Genomic DNA, 20,895 nt, shown 5'->3' on the forward strand with positions numbered 1-20,895 from the left:
TATAGTAACAAACTTAAAGAAGAATGTTCCAATTTTGGTAGTAGTAATAATACTTAAATTTCTAAAAATGATTAATTTTATTTAGATATATTGGTCATCTATTAATCTTATTATTTTAAGGTTTTTTTTGGAAAAACTATTTGTCACTGGTTCTTTCATGGAGAAAGAAATGAAGCTGCTTTCATAACTTATTACCTGAAATTTTCTTGAGACTGTTGAAAAGTACTTAATGAAATGACTGTGGAAACCCCAAGGATAGTGTTCCCTTCATTAACATAAAAATACCAACAAACTTTTATTACAGGAAAAAAGGCAAACAAAAACCTTTAGGAGTTGAGCATCCCAATACATTTTAAATACTATCACCCACAAAGTATTTATCTATGGTTTAATCAATTGTCAAGTATAAACAACAACAAAACTTCAATTCCACTTAAAACAATATATTCAATTCCTTAGTAATAAATACATAGTATCTGGGAGCTGGTTACTTGTTATAAGCTGAAACTTGTTACTTATATGTTTAAAACTTGGTTATAACAACATTCTTGAAATGAAGTATGACCAAAAAACCTGAGAATTTAAATAATTGAGTTCTTATCTCATGAATTTCTTTCATATCAAGACTTTTCCTCTCGTCAGACTTCCCGAACCAATTCCTAAGGACAAAGCACCCATCTTCAAGTAGTTGGTTCTATCCCACAAAAGTCAGGTTTGCGAGGAAATGCTGTGGACTCTACATGACCTCGGGCTCATGTTTATGAGAAAAATTCCTCTCAGTAAATCTGTGATTTTCATCCCAAATCAATAATAATATAGACTAAATGTACACATAAGTAAACAATAACCACTGAGTATAAGAGAGCCAAATAGAAAAAGCTACAAATCAAATGATGACAACTAGAAAATCCGCTTTTATTTGTATTGTTTGTTTGTAGTCTTTTTTGACTAACAAAGAAACAAAAACTACTTCATGACTCCTTACATGTACCCAAAAAAAGATAGAAACCTTTCAACCATTTTTACCTCATCTCTTATTAGAGATTTTTATCTTCTTAAATAAAAAAACCAAAAATATTAAATCTGCATATTCAAATGTGGAATACTATATAGCTGTTAAAAAATAATTAGGTATATAAATTAACAGAGAAAAATAAACACATTTCATATCTTACACTTAAAAAGTATCCCTTTTCTTAAAAATGTATGTAGGTATATGTATGTGAGCACCTGTGTACATGTGTAGAATTGTAGAAATATTGCAAATGGTCTCAAAAAATATTCAGATTGGCCTTAAAAAGCTAATTCTAGGGCTGGAATGCGGGAATGGAGGATAGGGAAGGGGATGAGCAATGGATAAAAGGAATATAATTTTTATTGTTTGAGATTTTTTCCAAAAGCAATTTGAGTTACTTTTATAATTAAAAATAATGTGTGCATGTACATGTACAATTCATGATTAACCCAAAACACTTGAAACATAGCTTCAAATGCATACAAATAAGCCTGTCACAAAATCATGTGTTTAAGACATATAAAATAATGGCCTATAGGAATAACAAGAAACCATTTATTCCCAAAGATATATCATGGTAATAACACTTGTTTTGGTAATGAAATCTAAAACATTAAAAGAAGCTACAGCTGGCTTTGATAGATTTTGCTTATGACAGAATGCAGAGTTTCACTAAAATTTAGGGGAAGTGTCACATTCTTGCATATGAAAATCCCCCTTTCTGATTATCATTTCAACCGTCTATGAAAAGCTTCTGAATAACTAAATTCTCACCTCTTTAAAACAAGAATAAAATTACGCAAAAGAGTTATGTAAGGAAGACAAAGTATTGTAAATATTTTTTGTGAATTTAATATTTGTCTCATGATTTTAATATTAATATCAGGAGGCAGAATGCACACATACTAAGAGTATTTGGAGTCAGGTAAATAGAATTCTTAAGCCTGCTTTTTTTTTTACTCCCTCACTCTAGGCAATGAATTCACTCTACCTGACCACACCTTAACTATAAAACTGACAATACCATCTACAACATGATTGTTCTGAGGATCCGTGAGAGCATTATGGTTATGCAGTTCAGTGAGTCTTCACAAAGCATAACTCAAGTCCCTCAATTTCTCTCCATTTCCACCACCACTACCCTAGTCCAAGTTAGCATCATTATTGGTCTGTCTGCTTCTACTTTCACCCTCCTACTTTCTGCTTCCCTCATAGTGTTTGTGTGGCTTTTTTTTTTTTTTTTACCATAAATAAAATTATGGAGAAGCACTTCCAAAACAGCAGAGTAAGGACCTCCAAAAATCTGCTCTTCCATGAAAGTGATGAAAACACTAGCAAAACTTGTCAAAATTAAGTTTTTCAGAATTCTGGAAATTAGCAAACAACTTATAGCAATCCAAGACATATTTCTTCCAGATAAACAGCTGAATCTCAAAAAAAATAGCAAGTTTGTGGTGTTTTGCCTTACACTATTTTTAACCACCTTCCTACAGCTCTGTGGTAGACTTGAAAACTAGCAGCCTCTTAAACAAGATACCTGTGAAAACCAGAAACTTGGGAGCCAGTGGAGGGGTCAGAATGGTATGGAGCTCCCCAAAACACCCCATCAGAAAAGTACCACTATTTGCCCTGTCTGGTGGCTCCCTAAGAAAGCTCCACTCACAGGACTTGACTTGACCTGACTCAGAGACGGCTTGGTGTAAACAACCCTCTCCTCAGGGCGCATGCCAAACAGAACCAATGACAACTGCTTAACATTACAGCTGCCTAAGTCAGCAGTACAACTTCAGTAAACAAGAGGATAAAGAAAAAACATAAAAGTTGTGAGAATTAGATTCAAACAGGGCTTTGAAATACTCTAGAATAACATTGGAAATCTAGGAATGTGCAGGGCTACCCAACAACAATGAACACTGGAGGATGGGACGGCTGGGGATCTGATTTTTAACATCACATAGTATTACTTAAAATGTCCAGTTTTCAACAAAAAATTCTGAGACACACAAAGAAACAAGTACAGCCTACACATTGCAAAAAAAGCAGGCAATATAAACTGTGTCTGAGGAAATCCAGATGTCGGACTTAATAGACAAAGACTTTAAATCTGCTATTATAAACATATTCAAAATACTAAAGAAAACCACGTCTAAAGAATTAAAGGAAAAAGTAAGCAAAATGTTTCACCACATAGAGAATATCAATAAAGAGATAGAAATTGTATGATTTTAAAGACTATGGCATAAAACAAAATATATGACTATGCAGATGGCCTATAATGTATAAAGATGTAATTTGTGTGACAAGTAATAAGTGCAAAGGCAGGAAAAGGAAGTAGAGCTACACTGGAGCAAAGTTTTTGTATAATATTGAAATTAAACTGATAAAAATCCAAACTACACTGCTTTCAATTAAAATGTCAATTATAATTCCTGAGGTAGGCACCAAGAAAATAACTACAAAACATATAGTAAAAGAAACAAGGGAATTTAAATGGTAAACTAAAAAAAAAAATTTACTTAACATAAAGGAAGCAATGCAGAAGAACAGAAAAAGACACATAAAAACATAAAATTAAGATACAGAAAACAACAAAAGGCAGGAGAAAAACCTATCTTAATCCACAGTTACATAAAATACAGATGTATTATACACTACAATAAAACGACAAGGATTGATAGAATACATTTTTTTTTTAATGATGAAACCATATGCTGTCTACAAGATATTATCTTTAGTTTCAAATACAGAAACAGGTCAAAAGGAAAAGTAGGGGAAAGACTTGCCATGCAAACAGCAACCAAAAGAGAGGCAGAGCGGCTATATTTCTAACAGACAAAATAGATGTTAAGAGAAAAATTGTTATTAGAGACATAGAATATTTTGTAATGGTAAAAGGACCAATCTTTCAGGAAGACATATAATCATAAAAATGCAAGTACCCAACAGAGCCCCCAAAATACAAAAAGAAAAAACTGACAGAAGTGAAGGGAGAAAAAGAAATTTCAATGATAAAAGTTAGAGACTTCAATATCTCACTTTCAATAATGAATAGGACCATTCATCATATGAATACAGAAACAAGAGGCTTGAACATGATATAAAGTAATGAGATTTAATGTACATCCATAGAACATCTCAACTAATAGCAGCAGAATTCACATTTTTCTCAAGTGCACATGGAACATTCTTGACAACAAATGATATGTGAGACCAAAAAGCAAGCCTCAATAAACTTAAAAGGACTGACACAATACAAAGTATGTTCTCCAGCTACAATGGAATGAAATTTGAAATCAAAAGAAGGAAATATGAAATGTCACAATGTGGAAATCAAACATATTCAAAACCTTTAATTAGGTTGACCATAAATTAAATGTCCATCTTTCAGTTAAAACCTTTCAATGATATCCCATTACTCTTTGCATAAACTATTACCCCCTTATATTGGCTTACCAGGCCCTACATGACCTGGCTCCCGCCGACCTCAACAAACCCTTTCTGACCATCTCCTTTTCACTCACTCACCAAACTCCACTGGCCTTCATGCTATTTTCTTCAATTAGCAAAGTTCAAACTAACAGTTTACTCTGCCAGACAGACTTTGCCCAGATCTTTACATTTGCTTCTATCTTTCCATCTGAATCTGAATCTTCTCCCATAAACTCTCCCATAACTCTGTCATTCTCTTTTCTCAGTCCCTCCCTTTAGTCTGTTTTAAATTATCTTCACAGCACTTATCATTTTCAAACATTTTCATATAGCTTCATAAATTATTTGTTATCTTACTTATTTTCTGCTTCTCCCCACTGGAATGTTAGTTGTAGCTTTGCTCTTGGTTGAACCACTAAGGTTTATAACAGTACCCGCACATAGAAATGCTCAATAAAAAAGTTTGTTTCTTATTAAAGAAATTATTTGAAATTATAAAAAGTATATATATCCAAGAGGTGTGTAATAAATGCATACTCTTATGATTATCTATAAAAATGGAGCTTAAAAACATTATTTTGTGTATTTCTGTTATCAAGTTCTGGGACCTAAAACACTGTTAACTTATAATGACAAGTAAAACACAGCTAAATAACAATCTTGGTTAATATTACAGTAAATGAAAATTGAATAGTCTCCCCAACATCATATGAATATGAACATACTGTTAAAACTTGATAGAGAATTCTGAATTCTTAAGATTTCTTAATTGACGGACTCCTTTGGGAAATTCTTTAGAATCAGTCAGACTTTGGTTAAAGTCCAACTCTTCCAGTTACTAGCTGGATGTTCTGGACAGTTTATTTAATCTCTCCCTAAATATAAATGTTCTCTTTTGTGAAGTTGGCATAATAATAATATCTACTTCATAAGATTATTGTGAGCATAAAATTGATATCACAGATAATTTAGACAATCCTTCTATAAATAAGCATTCAGTAAAAGTTATTATATTTTGTTACTATTATAATATAGATAAACCAAAAGGAAATGTGAGGCCAAGATATTTTTTAACATTTTTTTCTTCTATGTAACTGTCATCCAGCATGATACCTGACAAATAAGGCATAATAATCTGCCATCAGTGACAGGATTCTGTCATCATAAATAATCAGTGAATGAGAATATGGGAAGAGTTTTAAATCCATGCAAAAAGAGGAGGTGTTTGTGGTATGCTTTTTTCCCATATCAACTAGACAAACATGATATTTTGGAGAAAGATTTCAGAAAGGCAAAGTATTATAACGAAAAAATCAGTTAGGAAAGTCAAAATTAAAAGAAAAACAATTGTATCAAAAAGAATAAAATACCTAGGAATAAATTTAATCAAGGAGATGAAAGACCTATGCTCTGAAAACTATAAGAAACTGATGAAGAAACTGAAGTCAACAAAAACAAATGGAAAGATATACTATATTCATGAACTGGAAGAATTAATATTGATAACATTCCCATGTGACCCAAAGCAGTCTATAAATTCTGTGCAATCTCTATCAAAATATCAATGACATTTTTCATAGAACTAGATCAAATAATCCTAAAATTTGTATGGGAAAGACCCCAAACAGCCAAAGCAATCTTGAGAAAGAAGAACAAAGCTGGATGTATCACAATCCCTGAATTCAAACTATACTAAAAGCTATACTGATCAAAACAGTATGGTATTGGTGCAAAAACAGACACAGAGATCAATGGAACAGAATAGAGAGCCCAAAAATAAACTCACACTTATATGGTCAATTAATCTACACCATGCGAGGCAAGAGTATAAAATATGGAAAAGACAGCCTCTTCAATAAAAAGTTTGGTAAAACTGGACAGCTACATGCAAAAGAATGAAACTGGGCCACTGTCTTATGTCATTCACAAAAATAAACTCAAAATGGATTAACAACCTAAATGTAAGACCTGAAATCATAAAACTCCTAAAAGAAAACAGGCAGTAAACTCTTAGACATCAACATCAGCAAATTTTTCCTGTATATGTCTCCCCAGGCAAATAAAACAAAAGCAAAAATAAGCAAGTGGGTCTACATCAAACTAAAACAGTTTTGCACAGCTAAAGAAACCATCAATAAAAGAAAAAGACAACCTACTGAATGAGAGAATATATTTCCAAATAATATGTCTAAAAAGGGGTTACTATCAAAAAAATAAAGAACTCATTACAACTCAACATTAGAAAAACAAATAATCCAATTTAAAAATGGACAAAGGACCTAAGTACAGTTTTCCAAAGACATACAGACAGCCAACAGACAATGAAAGATGTTCAATATCACTAATCATCAGGAAATTACAAATCAAAACCACAATGAGATACCACCTCACACCAGTCAGAATGGCAAGTATCAAAAAGACAAGAAATAACAAGTGTTGGCAAGGATGTGCAGAAAAGTGAATCCTCACGCACTACTGGCAAGAATGTAAAATGGTGCAGCCTCTACGGAAAACAGTAAGGAAGTTCCTCAAAAAATTAAAAATAGGAATACCATACAATCCAATAATTTCACTTTGGGGTATTTACCCAAAGAAAGTGAAAACATTAATTTGAAAAGATACATGCACTCCTATGTTTGTTGCAGTATTACTTACAATAGCCAAGATATAAAACAGCCTGTGTCCATTGATAGATGAATGGATAAAGAAGTTGGTATACACACACACACACACACACACACACACACACACACACACACACACTGAAATATTACTCGGCTACAAAATCTTGCCATTTGCCACAGCCTGGAGGGACCAGAGGGCATTATGTTAAGTGAAATGAGTCAGACAAAGAAAAATACCATATTATTTCACTTATATGTGGGATCTAAAAATAAAACAAATGAACAAACAAACAAAACAAAAATAGACTCATAAATACAGAGAACAGACTGATGGTTGCCATAGTGGAGGAGGGTGAAAGGACAGGCCAAATAGGTGAAAGGGATAAAGAGGTACAAACTTCCAAATTTAAAATAATAAGTCATAGGGATGAAAAGTACAGAATAGGGAAATGTAGTCAATAATATTATACTTTGTATGATGACAGATGGTAACTTTGTATTTATCATGGTGAGCATTTTGTAATGTATATAATTGTAGAATCACTGTGTTGTATACCGGAAACCAATATAATATCGTATGTCAACTATTCAGTTAAAAATTTAATAAAGAAAGAAAAAGGAATTAAATTTACCAGACATATCTTTAGGACAAGAGAGTATGAGTGAACCTTCTTTTACATAGTAAATATATTCTTAGAAAAATAAGTATAAAATCAAATTTTTATAAAATGAAACTTTTTTATACAGTAGTGGGAAGTTCTTTATAAATTAATCTTATTATGAATTATATTGTATAGGAAGACCCTTTCATGATTTCAATAATAAAACCTAATTTACATTATATGTAATTTTAGATGTTCCTAAGTTACTTTTGCTTGAAGCCAAATATGGACTTAAAATACTAATGCAAACTGTAAATACACAATAATTTCACTATTATAAGGAGGAAAAATATCAGACTAAAAGTTGATAGAAATTATCCTAAGAGGTTTATTTTTCATCTATGATCATAAAAGTACACCATTTTCAGCCATTTTTTGTGTTAAATCACAAGGTGTTGCCAAGAGAAAGTGGAAATTACATACAAAAAGGAAAAACTTTAAAGATGTTCAGAACACAAAATAAGTAGATCCAAAAAAGGAAGATATTGACATACTTAATATGAAGACTAAGCTCTCTATATTTATCAGGTTCATTGCACCAACGACAGACTTTAAAAGAGAAAAGAAAAAGACACAAGCCTTGCTAGAATAATTTACTAAACTAAACCTTTAATAAAAATGTCACAATAATAGTTATTATATACCAAACACCTACTATATACAAGTAATAAGTTATCTTTGACTCTTAAATAACCTTACAAGATATGTATCACCACCCCATTCATCTTAACCCCAGAGAGGTTAAGAGATTTACCCAAAGCCATCTTGTCATTAATACAAGGGAAGGAATTTGAACTTAGGTCTGTCCTTTGAAAACAGCATTCTAACTCCCAAGTAGCATCATATAACAATTTTTTAAAACATATTTTGTCTCATTACAATGATGATAGTTATGAAAGAAATCCTTTAGGGAATTACAGAATACTAAAGCATTCGTGAGACAACAGCAATACTGGTTATTCCACTGGATGAAGCCAAAAGGAACTACCAGAATTAAGGTATAAAGTAATATGACTATGACATATTACCAATAAGACAATAAGAAGCTCTTTTAAATCTCTAGTAAATGTCCATCAACCTTTGTTAACCCAGCAGAAAGCAAAGAATGGGATCACATGGCTTTGTGGTTCAATAAAACAATATCTCAACTCAAACACTTCAATCACATCTTAAGAAATGATTTCTAAAATAAACTGGTAGTAAGGTGGTGAATAGGAACAGTGAAAATAAAATACGTACAAAACAAAGATAACAAGTTAAGCCTTAAACTATTCAGGGGAATGTAGATAATTACAATGACTTACGAGAAAAAAAGGTTTTCTGATTAAATACCATTCTGAAAACAAGTAGTCATTGACACGGAATAAAATCAATGATTTTAAATTGAAGGAAAGAAACTTGATCATCATATTCCATCTTAAACTTTTGTGTAAAAAAAGAGAGATGTCCAAAACCTACATAAATAACTAGAATGTATCCTATCAAGAAGTGGAGTGAAAAAAGTTCAAACCTCAAACATACAGATAAGAATTAAACTTGGACACAGAAAGCATAAAATAGGAAGCCTTTCATTGGTTTACTGGTTAATGGAGTTACTCTAGATTTTACTGAAGTACAGACTATTAAAATATAATAACTGCACTGAGTCAATTCAATGTTACATTAAAATAAGAAATCAGTACAAAATATTCTGTGAACATAAATGAAATTTCTACCTTTGGCCATTTGGGATTGAGAAGTCGAGCTTTGATTGCATCATCCAGCGCCTTGTCATACTGCTGGATTTTCATATAGGCTGCAGATCTATTGCTGTATAAAATGCAGTTCTGAGGGTCAACAGCCAGGGCTTCGTTGTACAGAAGGATAGCTGTGTGGAAATCTCCATCATGACAGGCCTGGTTACTCTGACGAACTTTCTCCACAAACTCAGCTTTGCTCAGCACTGGTCCATCAGGGCTTCTCCGCCCAATAGGTTTAACACCAAAGAGAGGAATCTACAAACAAAGAAACTTTGTGAGTCAAAATTCAGATAATCCAGAGGGATTGCTTGTCTGAACTTCTAGAGAACATGGGCATTCTTCACGGTCTGCTTTATATTATAGTTAACTCTTGTGCCCTGAAAGACAATAAACTCTCCAAGAAACAGTCAATACAGGGCCTTGAATGCATATGTATACATGTATGTATGTTTATATATATATATATATATAGACACACGTATATATACACATAGCTATAATAAACATGTTTATATTTACATAAATACTCATTTTTTGACTGAGAGAATGAATGAAGGCAAAAGGCTTTTCCTTGGCAATTTAAATTTATACTGAGGGAAAGGCCAAAATACAAACCTACGTATATAATATGATCTCAACTATGTTCAGATGGTTATACTTTAATGTAAGGAACATGATCAAAATATTAAGTATGCCAAATTATCTTTGGATGTAAGATTATGGGCTATTTTTACTTTCTTTAAATTTTCTCATATCCAAATGTTAGGCAGTAAGCATATATAAGTTTTACACTAAAAAAAATAAATTTTAATGTACCAATGAATTGTTTTAGAGTGGGAAATTTGGCAACTGTAATTTGGTTACTACCATGGAATTTCAAAGATAAACACCGGTTTTGGGAGATCACCAAAAAGAAAAAAATCTGCTGTAAATTTTATTTGGCAATTTAAGACCTGTTTTTTATGTTGATTTTTCCAAATCAGTAAGTTTTCTATGACTTTATAGCAATGATCTTCCAAGCCAAAGGGAGTGAATGAGTCAAACGTTATTCATTTTTAAAACAGGAAAATTAGGAACTTCATTATAGTCCCATGGGAAGAAACTTAAGACAGCCAAATCTGGAGAGACAGTTTGCAATTCTAAGCAGGCTGCCCTAAGTGAAATGGAAATGAAAAGTGAAATTTTCTTCCCCATGTCTTTCTTTAAGACTAAGTCCAGTCCATCCATTCAAAAGATGGCAGATGTGATATGTAACACAACAATACATAAAAAAGTAATAAACTCCTCACAGAGGTATTTAAGTGAAAAAGAACAAATTCTGCAGACAGAAGGAAGAATCTCCTCCATAGGAAGCCACTATTTTTCCTCTGATTATAGGGGTATCATGTCCTGTTCCAGGACAATTTGAAACATTAAAATATCCTAGAATTTTCAAAAATGAGTGTCTAGTCATACACCTAACCTTCCTCGCACTGGACGTAGCTAGCCAGCGTGTATTCTGCTTGGTTGGATGGTTGGTTAGTCGGTTTCTGTAATGATGATCACCATGAATCAGTATTTGAAATGGACTATGTAACATCTACCAAACAACCAGAATTTTACTGACCAGTCTTGATTTTTAATTATTTTATCCACATCATCAAACCAATGTGTAAGACACTGACACTGTATATAGGCTTGGAGATAACCATGGTTTCATTTGCAGAACACTGCAATTAAGCAAATAACACAATAAAGTGAATCAAATGAACTTTTTGGTTTCCCAGAACATTTAAATGTCCCAAAGTATATAACTGACTACACTGTAGTCAATTAAGTGTACAACAGCACTATGTCTAAAAATATGTGTATACATAGATTAAAAAATACTCCATTGCTAAAAAATGCTACCCATCATCTGAGCTTTCAGCAAGTCATCATCTTTTTCCTGGTGGAGGAACTTGCCTCCAGTACTGATGGCTGCTGACTGATCCCAGTGGTGGCTGCTGAAGGCTGGGGTTGCTATAGTAATTTCTTAAGACAAAACAACAATGAAGTCACATGCATCAATTGACTTTTCCTCTCATGCACAATTTCTCTGTAGCATGCAATGCTATTTGATAGCACTTTACCCACAATAGAACTTCTTTCAAAATTGAAGTCAACCTCAAACCATTATGCTGTTTTATCAACTAAATTTATGTAATATTCTAAATCCTGGGTTGTCATTTCAACAAGCTTCACAGCATCTTCACCAGGAGTAGATTCCATCTCAAGAAACCACTTTCTTTGGGCGTCCATAAGAAGCAACTCCTTATCTGTTAAAAGCTTTATCATGAGACTGCAGCAATTCAGCCACATCTTTGGGCTTCTAATTCTAGTTCTCTTGATCTTCCCACATTATCTGCAGTTGCTTCCTCCACTGAAGTCTTGAATCCCTCAAAGTCATCCACAAGGGTTGGAAGTCAACTTCTATCACATTCCTGTTCATGTTGACATTCTGACCTCTTCCCATAAATCATGAATGTTCTTATGGCATCTAAAATGGTGAATTCTTTCCAGAAGTTTTTTTATTTACTTTGCCCAGTCCCATAAGAGAAATGACTATCTATGGCAGCTATAGCATTATGAAATATATTTCCTAAATAATGAAGATTTGAAAATTGAAATTACCCCTCAATCCATGAAGTGCCGAATGGACACTGTGACAGCAGGCATGAAAACAGCACTGTGGAATATTGTCCTACGTCTGCATCAGAGCTCTCTGGTAACTAAGAGCATCACCAGTAAGAGTGGTATCTTGAAAGGAATCTTTTTCTAAGCAGTAGGTCTCAAGATTGGGTTTGAAACAGTCAGCCATGTTGTAAATAGAAGGGCTGTCATCCAGGCTCTGTTGTGCCATTGGCGGAGCACAGGTAGGGTAGCTTTAGCGTAATTCTCAAGGGTCCTGGGATTTTCGGAATGGTCAATAAGCACTGGCTCCAACTTGGAGTTCTCAGCGGCATTAGCCCCTAACAAGAGAGTCCGCCTCTGAAACTTTGAAGCCAGGTATTGACTTGTCTCTGGTTATCAAAGTCCGAGACAGCATCTTCTTCCAGGATAAGGTCGTTTCACCTGCACTGAAAAATCTGTGGTTTCGCGCAGCCGCCTTCATCGAGGATCTCAGCCGGACCTTCTGGACGACTTGCTGCGGCTTCTACATCGGCACTTGCTGCTTCACCTGCACTTTTATGTTATGGAAAAGAGCCTCTTCCCTTAAACGTCATGAACCAACCTCTGCTAGCTTCAAACTTTTCTTCTGCAGCCTCCCCACCGCTCTCTGCCTTCATAGAATTGAAAAGAGTTAGGGACTTGCTCTAGGTTTGGGCTTAAGGGAATTCTAGCTGGTTTGATCATCTATCCAGACCACTAAAACTTTCTCCGTATCAGCAATAACCCTGTTTCACTTGCTTATTATTCTTGTGTTCATTGGAGAAGCATTTTCAATTTCCTTCAAGAACTTTCTCTTTGCGTCCACAACCTGGCTAACTGTCCAGTGCAAGAGGCCTGACTCTCAGCTTATCTCCCCTTTCAGCACGCCTTCCTCACTGAGCTTAATCCTTTCTAGCTTCTGATTTAAAGTGAGAGGCACGTGACTCTTTCCTTCACTTGAATATTTAGAGGCCATTATAGAGCTATTGATTGGCCTAACCTCGATTTTGTTGTGTCTTAGGCAATAGGGAGGCCCAAGGAGAGGGAGAGAGATGCCGAAACAGCCAGGGAGTGACGGAGTCAGAATACAAACCACACTTATCAAGTAAGCTCACATCTTCTTGGGCACAGTCACGGCAACCCTGAACAATGACAATAGTAACATCAAAGACCACTGACCACAGATCACCACAACCAATACAGAAATAGTGAAAAGGCTTGAAATTCTGCAAGAATCACCAAAGTATGACACAGAGACAAGAAGTGAGCCAATGCTGTTGGAAGAATGGTGCTGACAGACCTGCTAGACACAGGGTTGCCACAAACCTCCAATTCGCAAAAAACACAGTGTCTGTGAAGCACCATAAAGCAAAACTCAATAAAATGGGGTATGCCTGAATAAGACTGACTTCATTTTGGAAAATGTAGTTAACATGACTCTACTTAAAGGCAGAACTAGCCATAAGTTATAGAAACAAGTTCTATATTTGAAAATTCAGGAGTATGATAGAACAATAGCTGTAACAGCCTTTAAAAAGTAAAATGATTAGGTTCATATGTAGCCTAAAAGTGAAGAAGATAAGATTCTATTATTACAGCATTCCCTACTTACCAGAGTAATAATTTTGGTTCATTGCAAACATATATAAGAATCAAATTAAGAAAAGAAAGGTTCTGCATTCTGTTATCTCCATAATATAAACTAACCTTTCCCAAAGTATATACCAAGGAATCCCTAGGTTCTCAGGATACTGGAATGAACTGGAAGCTAGTTAAATAGCTTCTACTTTAGTGGAAGACCTCTCAAAGCTTTTGTTTGCACATTGTGAATCTGAGAGGGGAGATACCCTACATTATGAGATTAAAGAACCTTTTTAGTGGAGTCTGTAGCTATAGCAGAAATTATTTGAAACACTGATGTAAACTATTAAATATGGCCTCTGAGAGCAAAGAAAAACACCACAGAAAAGCTAGTGCTAGTGCAGAAAACTCTAACACCATCATCACCACAAAGTATCCACAAATTTAGGAGAAAAAAGCACTCTAGTAACTGTCTACAAAAGCTTCTACTTTGTCAAAATATGCCTGCTCAACTGCTTACAACCTGGTCCTTAGGAGATGAAGAAATAGCACTTTCTGTGTATGGTTTAATAAAGGAATATAATTTACCTAGTTTTTATCTTCTCTGCAATTGATAAACTTAAGCATGATAGAGAGAAAAAAAGACTTGTGCATGCATTTCTCAGAGTATATATATAGTACTTGGAATAACTGGCCACATTAAATTCAGAGACTATTATTAAAGTGAATAGTACTACTTAAGAGATAAAAATAAAATTTTGAACTACTCATTTAATTAGACTGATTATGATATTCTTTCTCCCCTCACATATTTCATATACATACAGTTTATTCATGTCAATGTATATTAACATTGTTGATATTTTCCTCTGACCCTCTAACAAGTTCATCTTAAGAGGGTACAGGGAGTGTCAATAACATGTATGGACCAGATGGGCTCAAAATATTTGGCCAAATACAGTTATTAACATAGTTCTAGCCCTGTTATAAGATTTGATCATTCAAATGACAAACAAAAATACTTATCCTTTATATCATAAAAAGAGGTGAATCAAAGTATTAAATGTTCGAAATAAAATTCTAAAATTACTGAAATGAAACTGAATTTTTTCTCATGTAAACTGAGCAAGGCCTTTCTATGTATAACATGAAGACTAAAACATAGAAAAGACTGATAAATCTGACAACACAAAAATTTTAAATAATCTCTATGGAAAACAGACTTTTTTAAAAAAGAAAAGAACACATGGCAAAAGGCTAATTTTCTTGCAATATAAAAATCTCCTAGAAATTACTAAGAAGAAAATCCGAGTGGAAAAAATGAACAAAGGCTATGCACAGATAGGTCACAAGAAAGGAAATCCATATGGCTTTAAAGCACTTTTTTTTTATGTGTGACTTCAATTATTTTAAAAGAAAATTAAACCTTAAGATATCATTTTTCACCTCTCATACTAGTGGAAAAAAATTATCAGTATACTTTAATGATAAGGGGATAAAGAAAATTTACACTCATACATTGTTGGTAGAGGTATAGACTGATATAATTTCTTTATAGGCAGGCGACTTAGGTATATCTATAAAAATGTAAAAGGCATTTATCTCCTTTGAATTCTAGAAATTTTTTCCACTTCTTGCAATTTATCCTACAGATATATTAAATCATGTAAAAAAAATCACATATACAAGGATGTTCATAACAATGTCATTTCTTTTAATTAGCCTGAGGTTAGAAATAATTTAAATGTTATACAACAGGAAAATAGATATACTTATTTTTAATAGGTCCATATAATTGATACTGCAAACCCAGCCAAAAGAATGAGGAAGATTTTATACACTGTATGGAAAGACAGAAAAAATCAAGATGCAAAATAGAGAGATGTAGAATATGTTATCTTCCATGAAGATTGGGGAAGGAAATAACGCATATATGTATATACACTTACATCTTTAAATATACATAGGCTCATTATGCCAGAAACAATATACAAACCAATAGAGTAACTGCCTCAAAAGAGACTTGTTTGAGGACTGGAAGGTGGGATAGGAGGGAGACCAACACTTCAATTTTGGTAATGTCTGATATTTTACTATATGCATATATTACCTGTTTTTTTTCAAAATATTAAAAAAATCATTCTGAATATAGACTACAGCCTACCTTTATATATCAGGGCACCCATATATAGTTGTGGAATCTGTTCACTTTCTAAGAGTGTCCTGCTGAGAAGACAAAAAGAAGTTCAAAGTCGGCCTTTGCACCCTGGATCAGAGCTGCACAAAACTAGAGGAAGGAGCCACCACTTCCTAAATCTCACAAAGTCACTCTCCATTCTCCATGCTATTCTTATGCTTCAAGTTAAGACCTTTTTGAATTCACACAAGAGCCCCATATGGATAAGCAAAGGCTATATATTAGTTGTGTATTTTTTTAAAAAAGAAAATAGCAAAAAACTTCACTGGAGAATATATCACATATAAAGAATTCAATGTACATTTCAAAACTAAAATATATAATACCTGAAATCAAGAACTTTGCACATGGGTTTATAAGATCTGACACAATAAAAGACAGGATTAATACACTGGAAGAAGAGTCTGTAGAAAGTACCCAAAACGAAATATACCTGAAAAGAAAAAGCAAAATGGGTACATAAAAGACATAAGAAACATACCCTTAAGTTCTGACACACCTATAAGTGGAATCCCAGAAGGAAAGAGCAGGGAATACAGGCAATATCTAAATACCTCATGACCAAGAACTTTCTAAAACTGATGAAAGACATCACCTCATATAATATTGAACCCACTGCTTTAAGAACTTCAGCCAATCCCAAGATAATGCAAAGAAAACCAGACCTACCCACTTCATAGACAAACTGCTAAAAACCAGAAACAAAGAGAAAACATTAAACCAAATAGGGGAAAAAACACACATTACCTTCAAATCTGTGAACTCAACAGAAATGATTTCAACAGCAGCTAACCTAAAATTCTGTGTCTAGACAAAATAGTATTCAAATGAAGCTGACCCAGGAACCATATAATTGCTGGTGGAATTTAAAATGGCATAGCCACTATGGAGAAGTTTGGCAGTTTCTGAAAAAGTTAAACACAGAGTTACCATATGACCCAGGAATTCTACTCCGAGGCGTCTGCCCAAATGAACTGACATGTCCACGCAACAACTTGCACACACAGTAGCATTTCTTCATCATAGCATTTTTTATAATAGGCTGCAATATAATGAGTTATGAAAAATACATATTTGGTCATTCAGATGACCAAATAAATATTTCCCAGGTATATTTGGTCTTCATCCACAGTTCCTGAAAATGTTTCAGGGCCTTGAAGGTGAAATGAGGGTTTTGTCATATTAATGAGAGATTTTTGGACCCCACCCAAGGGCAGGGGCTGGATGTTGAATCAGCCAATGGCCGAAGATTTAGTCAATCATGACCACACAGTGAAGCCCTCAAAAAACCCCTGAGAAGAGCATCTCCCTCTCCCTGAGATCCTGCTGCTCTTGGAGAGTTTCCATGCTTGGGGAACCAGACACCTCCACGTGCCACCGCCAGGCCCCAAGCTCCACGAGGATAGCAGCTCCTTTATTTGGTACCTTGTCCTATATATCTCTTCATCTGGCTGTTATCTTGTATCCTTTAAGGTATCTTTATTAAGCTGGTAAAAGTAATTGTTTTCCTGAGTTCTGTGAGCCATTTCTAGCAAATTAATTGAACCTAAGGGGAACGTCATTGGAACCTCCAATCTGTACCCGGCTGGTCAGAAGCACAGGGAACCGGCCGGGACTTAAGACCTGAGTCTGGAGTAGGGGGTGGGGGACAGTCTTAACCTGGGATGAAGCTCTTAACCTGGGGAATCTGGTGCTGTCTCTGGGCAGATAGCATCAGCATTGAGAGGAACTCTCAGACATCCTGCTGGTGATCTTGAACTGTTCAGTGTTGTGCATGGGAAGACCCCCTCAGACACGCACACACACACACACACACACACACACACACACACACACACACACATATATTGGACTGGGTCCAGGAACTAAAAGGAGTGATATTACTATTGTTGTGAAATAAAAATACATAGGCAAAAAGTGGAAGCAACCCACATGTCTACCAACTGATAAGTTAATAAACAAAATGTGGCATAACCATACAATGGAACCATAAAAAGGAATAAAATACTGATACACATGAGATCACAGATGAATCTTTAAAACACTATGTTAAGTCAAAGAAGCCAGACCCAAAGACCATTGTATAATTCCATTTATATTAAATACCCAAAAAACGCAAGCCCAGTGGGACAGAAAGCAAATTAGCGGTTGCCAACAGTCAGAAGTAGGGGAAATAGGACACCTTAATAAGTACCAGCGAGGGTGATAGAAATGTTCTGGAATTAGACAGTGATGATGGTCATGCATATACTAAAAATCACTGAATTTTACACCATTTAAAATGATGAATTTTCTATTAATTATATCTCAATATTTAAAAAGGTAAACTAAATATTTGTTCAAAAAAAATCTGAGGGAATTCATCAAGAGGCCTGCACTAAAAGAAATAGTAAAAGAACTAGTAAAAGAAATACTGAAGAAAAACTCATCAAGAGGCCTGCACTAAAAGAAATACTAAAAGAACTAGTAAAAGAAATACTGAAGAAAAACTATCTTAGAAACATGAAAATGTAGCAAGGAAGGAATAACACTGGAACAGGTAACTACATGAGAAAATATAAATGGACATCAGCTATTAACATAACTGCAATGTCTAAATGAAGTTTAAGATATATGAAACACAAAACACAGGAGGTAATAAATGGAGCTAAAGTTCTCTAAGAAAGTGTTGCTCAAGTCTCAATGTACATGCAAATCAACTGAAAATCTTGTTAAAATGTAGATTCTGATTCAAAAGGTTTAGGATGATACCAGAAATTCTGCTTTTCTAACAAGCTCCAGATGATACAGTGTCGGTGGCGTACACACCACACTTTTAAGTATCAAGCTTCCAGCACAAGCGTCCAGGTAGATGGACATATCAATTTCATTAGACCATACTAGGTCAAGCATGCATGTCATAATCACTAAGGGAATCACAAATGAAGAGTGAAAAACCACATAATTAACAAGTTATAGAAAAATAAGAAAATAATAAAATTTTTCAATTAATCCAAAAGAGAACCAGAAAGGAGGGGGAAAAAAAGGTACATTGAAACAAATGGGTAACAAATGTAAGAACTAAATCTCCTAGAAGAAAATGGGGGAAAAGCATTATGAACTTAGTTTAGGAAAATATTTCCCAGGAAGCACATAGTCAGATTATCTACTATATGCCAGGCATTCTCATAGGCCTTGGAGATAAAATCTGTATATACTGAGTAACAGTCCAAGCTGCTTGCCAAAAAAATACTGGCTCCGTCTGTGACGAGCAGACTTGGGCAGTTCATGATGCCTTCAAAGCCCAGTGCTTCCCAAGGCAGGAAAAACCCTCCTAACCAGGCCACAACTGATCAAACTAGTGATGCCAATAGGAAACCTCTAGATCAGAGTGACAAACCAGATAAAGTTAAAGAAATTGACCAAGCAAATAGAGAATTAGACATCAAGAGGAAACAAAATTAAGGCAGTAAGGGCCTACCATGTTTGAGGAACAGGGTAGATGAGGGCAGGGTAGAGAGGAAAAGCATATAAGGTTATAGAGGTAATAGGGCCAAAACTGTTTAGAGCTGCACTAATCCAGTAGCCACGGCCATATGTGGCTAGTTAAATTTTTGTTTTACTTAATCAAAATTAAATAAAATTAGAGATTCAGTTCCTCAGATGTAGTGGCCACACTACAAGTGCTCAATAGCCCCACACTGTAGCTAGTAGCTACCAAATTGTACAATGCAGTTAAGGAACATTCCATCTTCACAGAAAGTTCTACTGGACAGAGCTAGTTTAGAGTTTTGTCAGCTGTGAGAAATGCACTTACTGGTCCAAACTTAGTCAAAGAGAACAGCAGAGCGAGGTTTTAATGGCGGTCTCGCAGGATCGGGGGTCTGGTGTGCAGGCACACTCAGGGGGTTTACAGCAAGCAGTTTATTCCTTAGCACACGGGCCCCTCCCCTGGTTCCTCATTGGCTGGGTGCTACAGGGTTCACATTCTCTCCCCAATATCATCTAAGCAAGTTATATCTATATGAGGCTTTCTTTACATTTGACTTAATTTTATTGGCTGGTTTAAAACCTTTTCTGCATTTTTTTTTTGAAGTGATGTGCAGCCCACTCTTTCTTAATCTCCCTCCTCCTCCCAGCCAGAGTGACTCCCTGATACATGTTCCAACATGTAGGCTTCTTATTAATACCCTTTGGTTTAAACATTGATTCCTCTGGGAAGAAATCACATTTAGTTTTATGCCATTTCTAACATTAGCTTTAAAGGTACTTAGAGAATCTAACACAAGAGCCCAAAAGAACTAAATACATGATGAGAGGTCAGCTCTCAACACTAAAGCAGTTGCCATTTATCCTTATAATAAATTCCTAGCCCTTTGGGCAATTAAGAAGACAGTTCCCCAACTCTTTCTTGAAATGATTTTAATCCTTGAAAAGTCCTTTAAAAGGTATTCCATTGTAAAATAATTTGGGGGAAATTAATGTAAGTAATTTGGGGTAAATTCCTCACTCACATCTTTGAAAATTTTATTTCTTAACATTTGAAGCCTCTTTTAACTGATTCTAGAACAACAGTTGCCAATATTTTCAAATAGTTTGGAAAAAATTAGATTTGTTTATTGTAAGCCTTCCTTAGAACATTTGATATGTTAATATAATCGTGAGTTTCCAAGGAAGAGTATAGTGTTTCCAAATAAGAAGAAGAATTATTATTACTGAGCACTTAGGATGTGCCTGGAACTATTCTAAGTACTTTATATATGTTAACTCATCTAATTTCACAAAATTATTATTTTCCCCATTTTAGGATGAAAGACCAAGGCACAGAAAGGTTAAATAACCTAACAAAAAGGGATGGTGTGAAAGTAATAAGCTAAAAGGCAGTAGAGCTGTGATTCAAACTCAGGCACTCTGGATCTGGCGTTCATGCTCTTATTAATGTATATTTCCTCTCAGATATTATCTGAAAACATAATATTTCATTCACCTCCCAGAACAC

The 20,895-nt window shown here is 34.6% G+C and overlaps 1 protein-coding gene across 2 annotated transcripts in view; it reads right to left on the reverse strand.

The window, feature by feature from the left end:
* The window catches only part of TTC28 (tetratricopeptide repeat domain 28), a 577,193-nt gene that overhangs the window by 527,301 nt on the left and 28,997 nt on the right, over positions 1–20,895 (reverse strand). For both annotated transcript variants that reach the window (XM_036993107.2, XM_036993106.2), the window contains exon 2: positions 9,446–9,724. In XM_036993107.2, coding sequence (XP_036849002.1) covers positions 9,446–9,724 — 279 coding nt within the window. The remainder of the gene's footprint in view (positions 1–9,445; positions 9,725–20,895) is intronic.

Source organism: Manis javanica, chromosome 15, assembly GCF_040802235.1.
Source record: "Manis javanica isolate MJ-LG chromosome 15, MJ_LKY, whole genome shotgun sequence".
In the NCBI taxonomy this organism is placed as follows: Eukaryota; Metazoa; Chordata; class Mammalia; order Pholidota; family Manidae; genus Manis; species Manis javanica.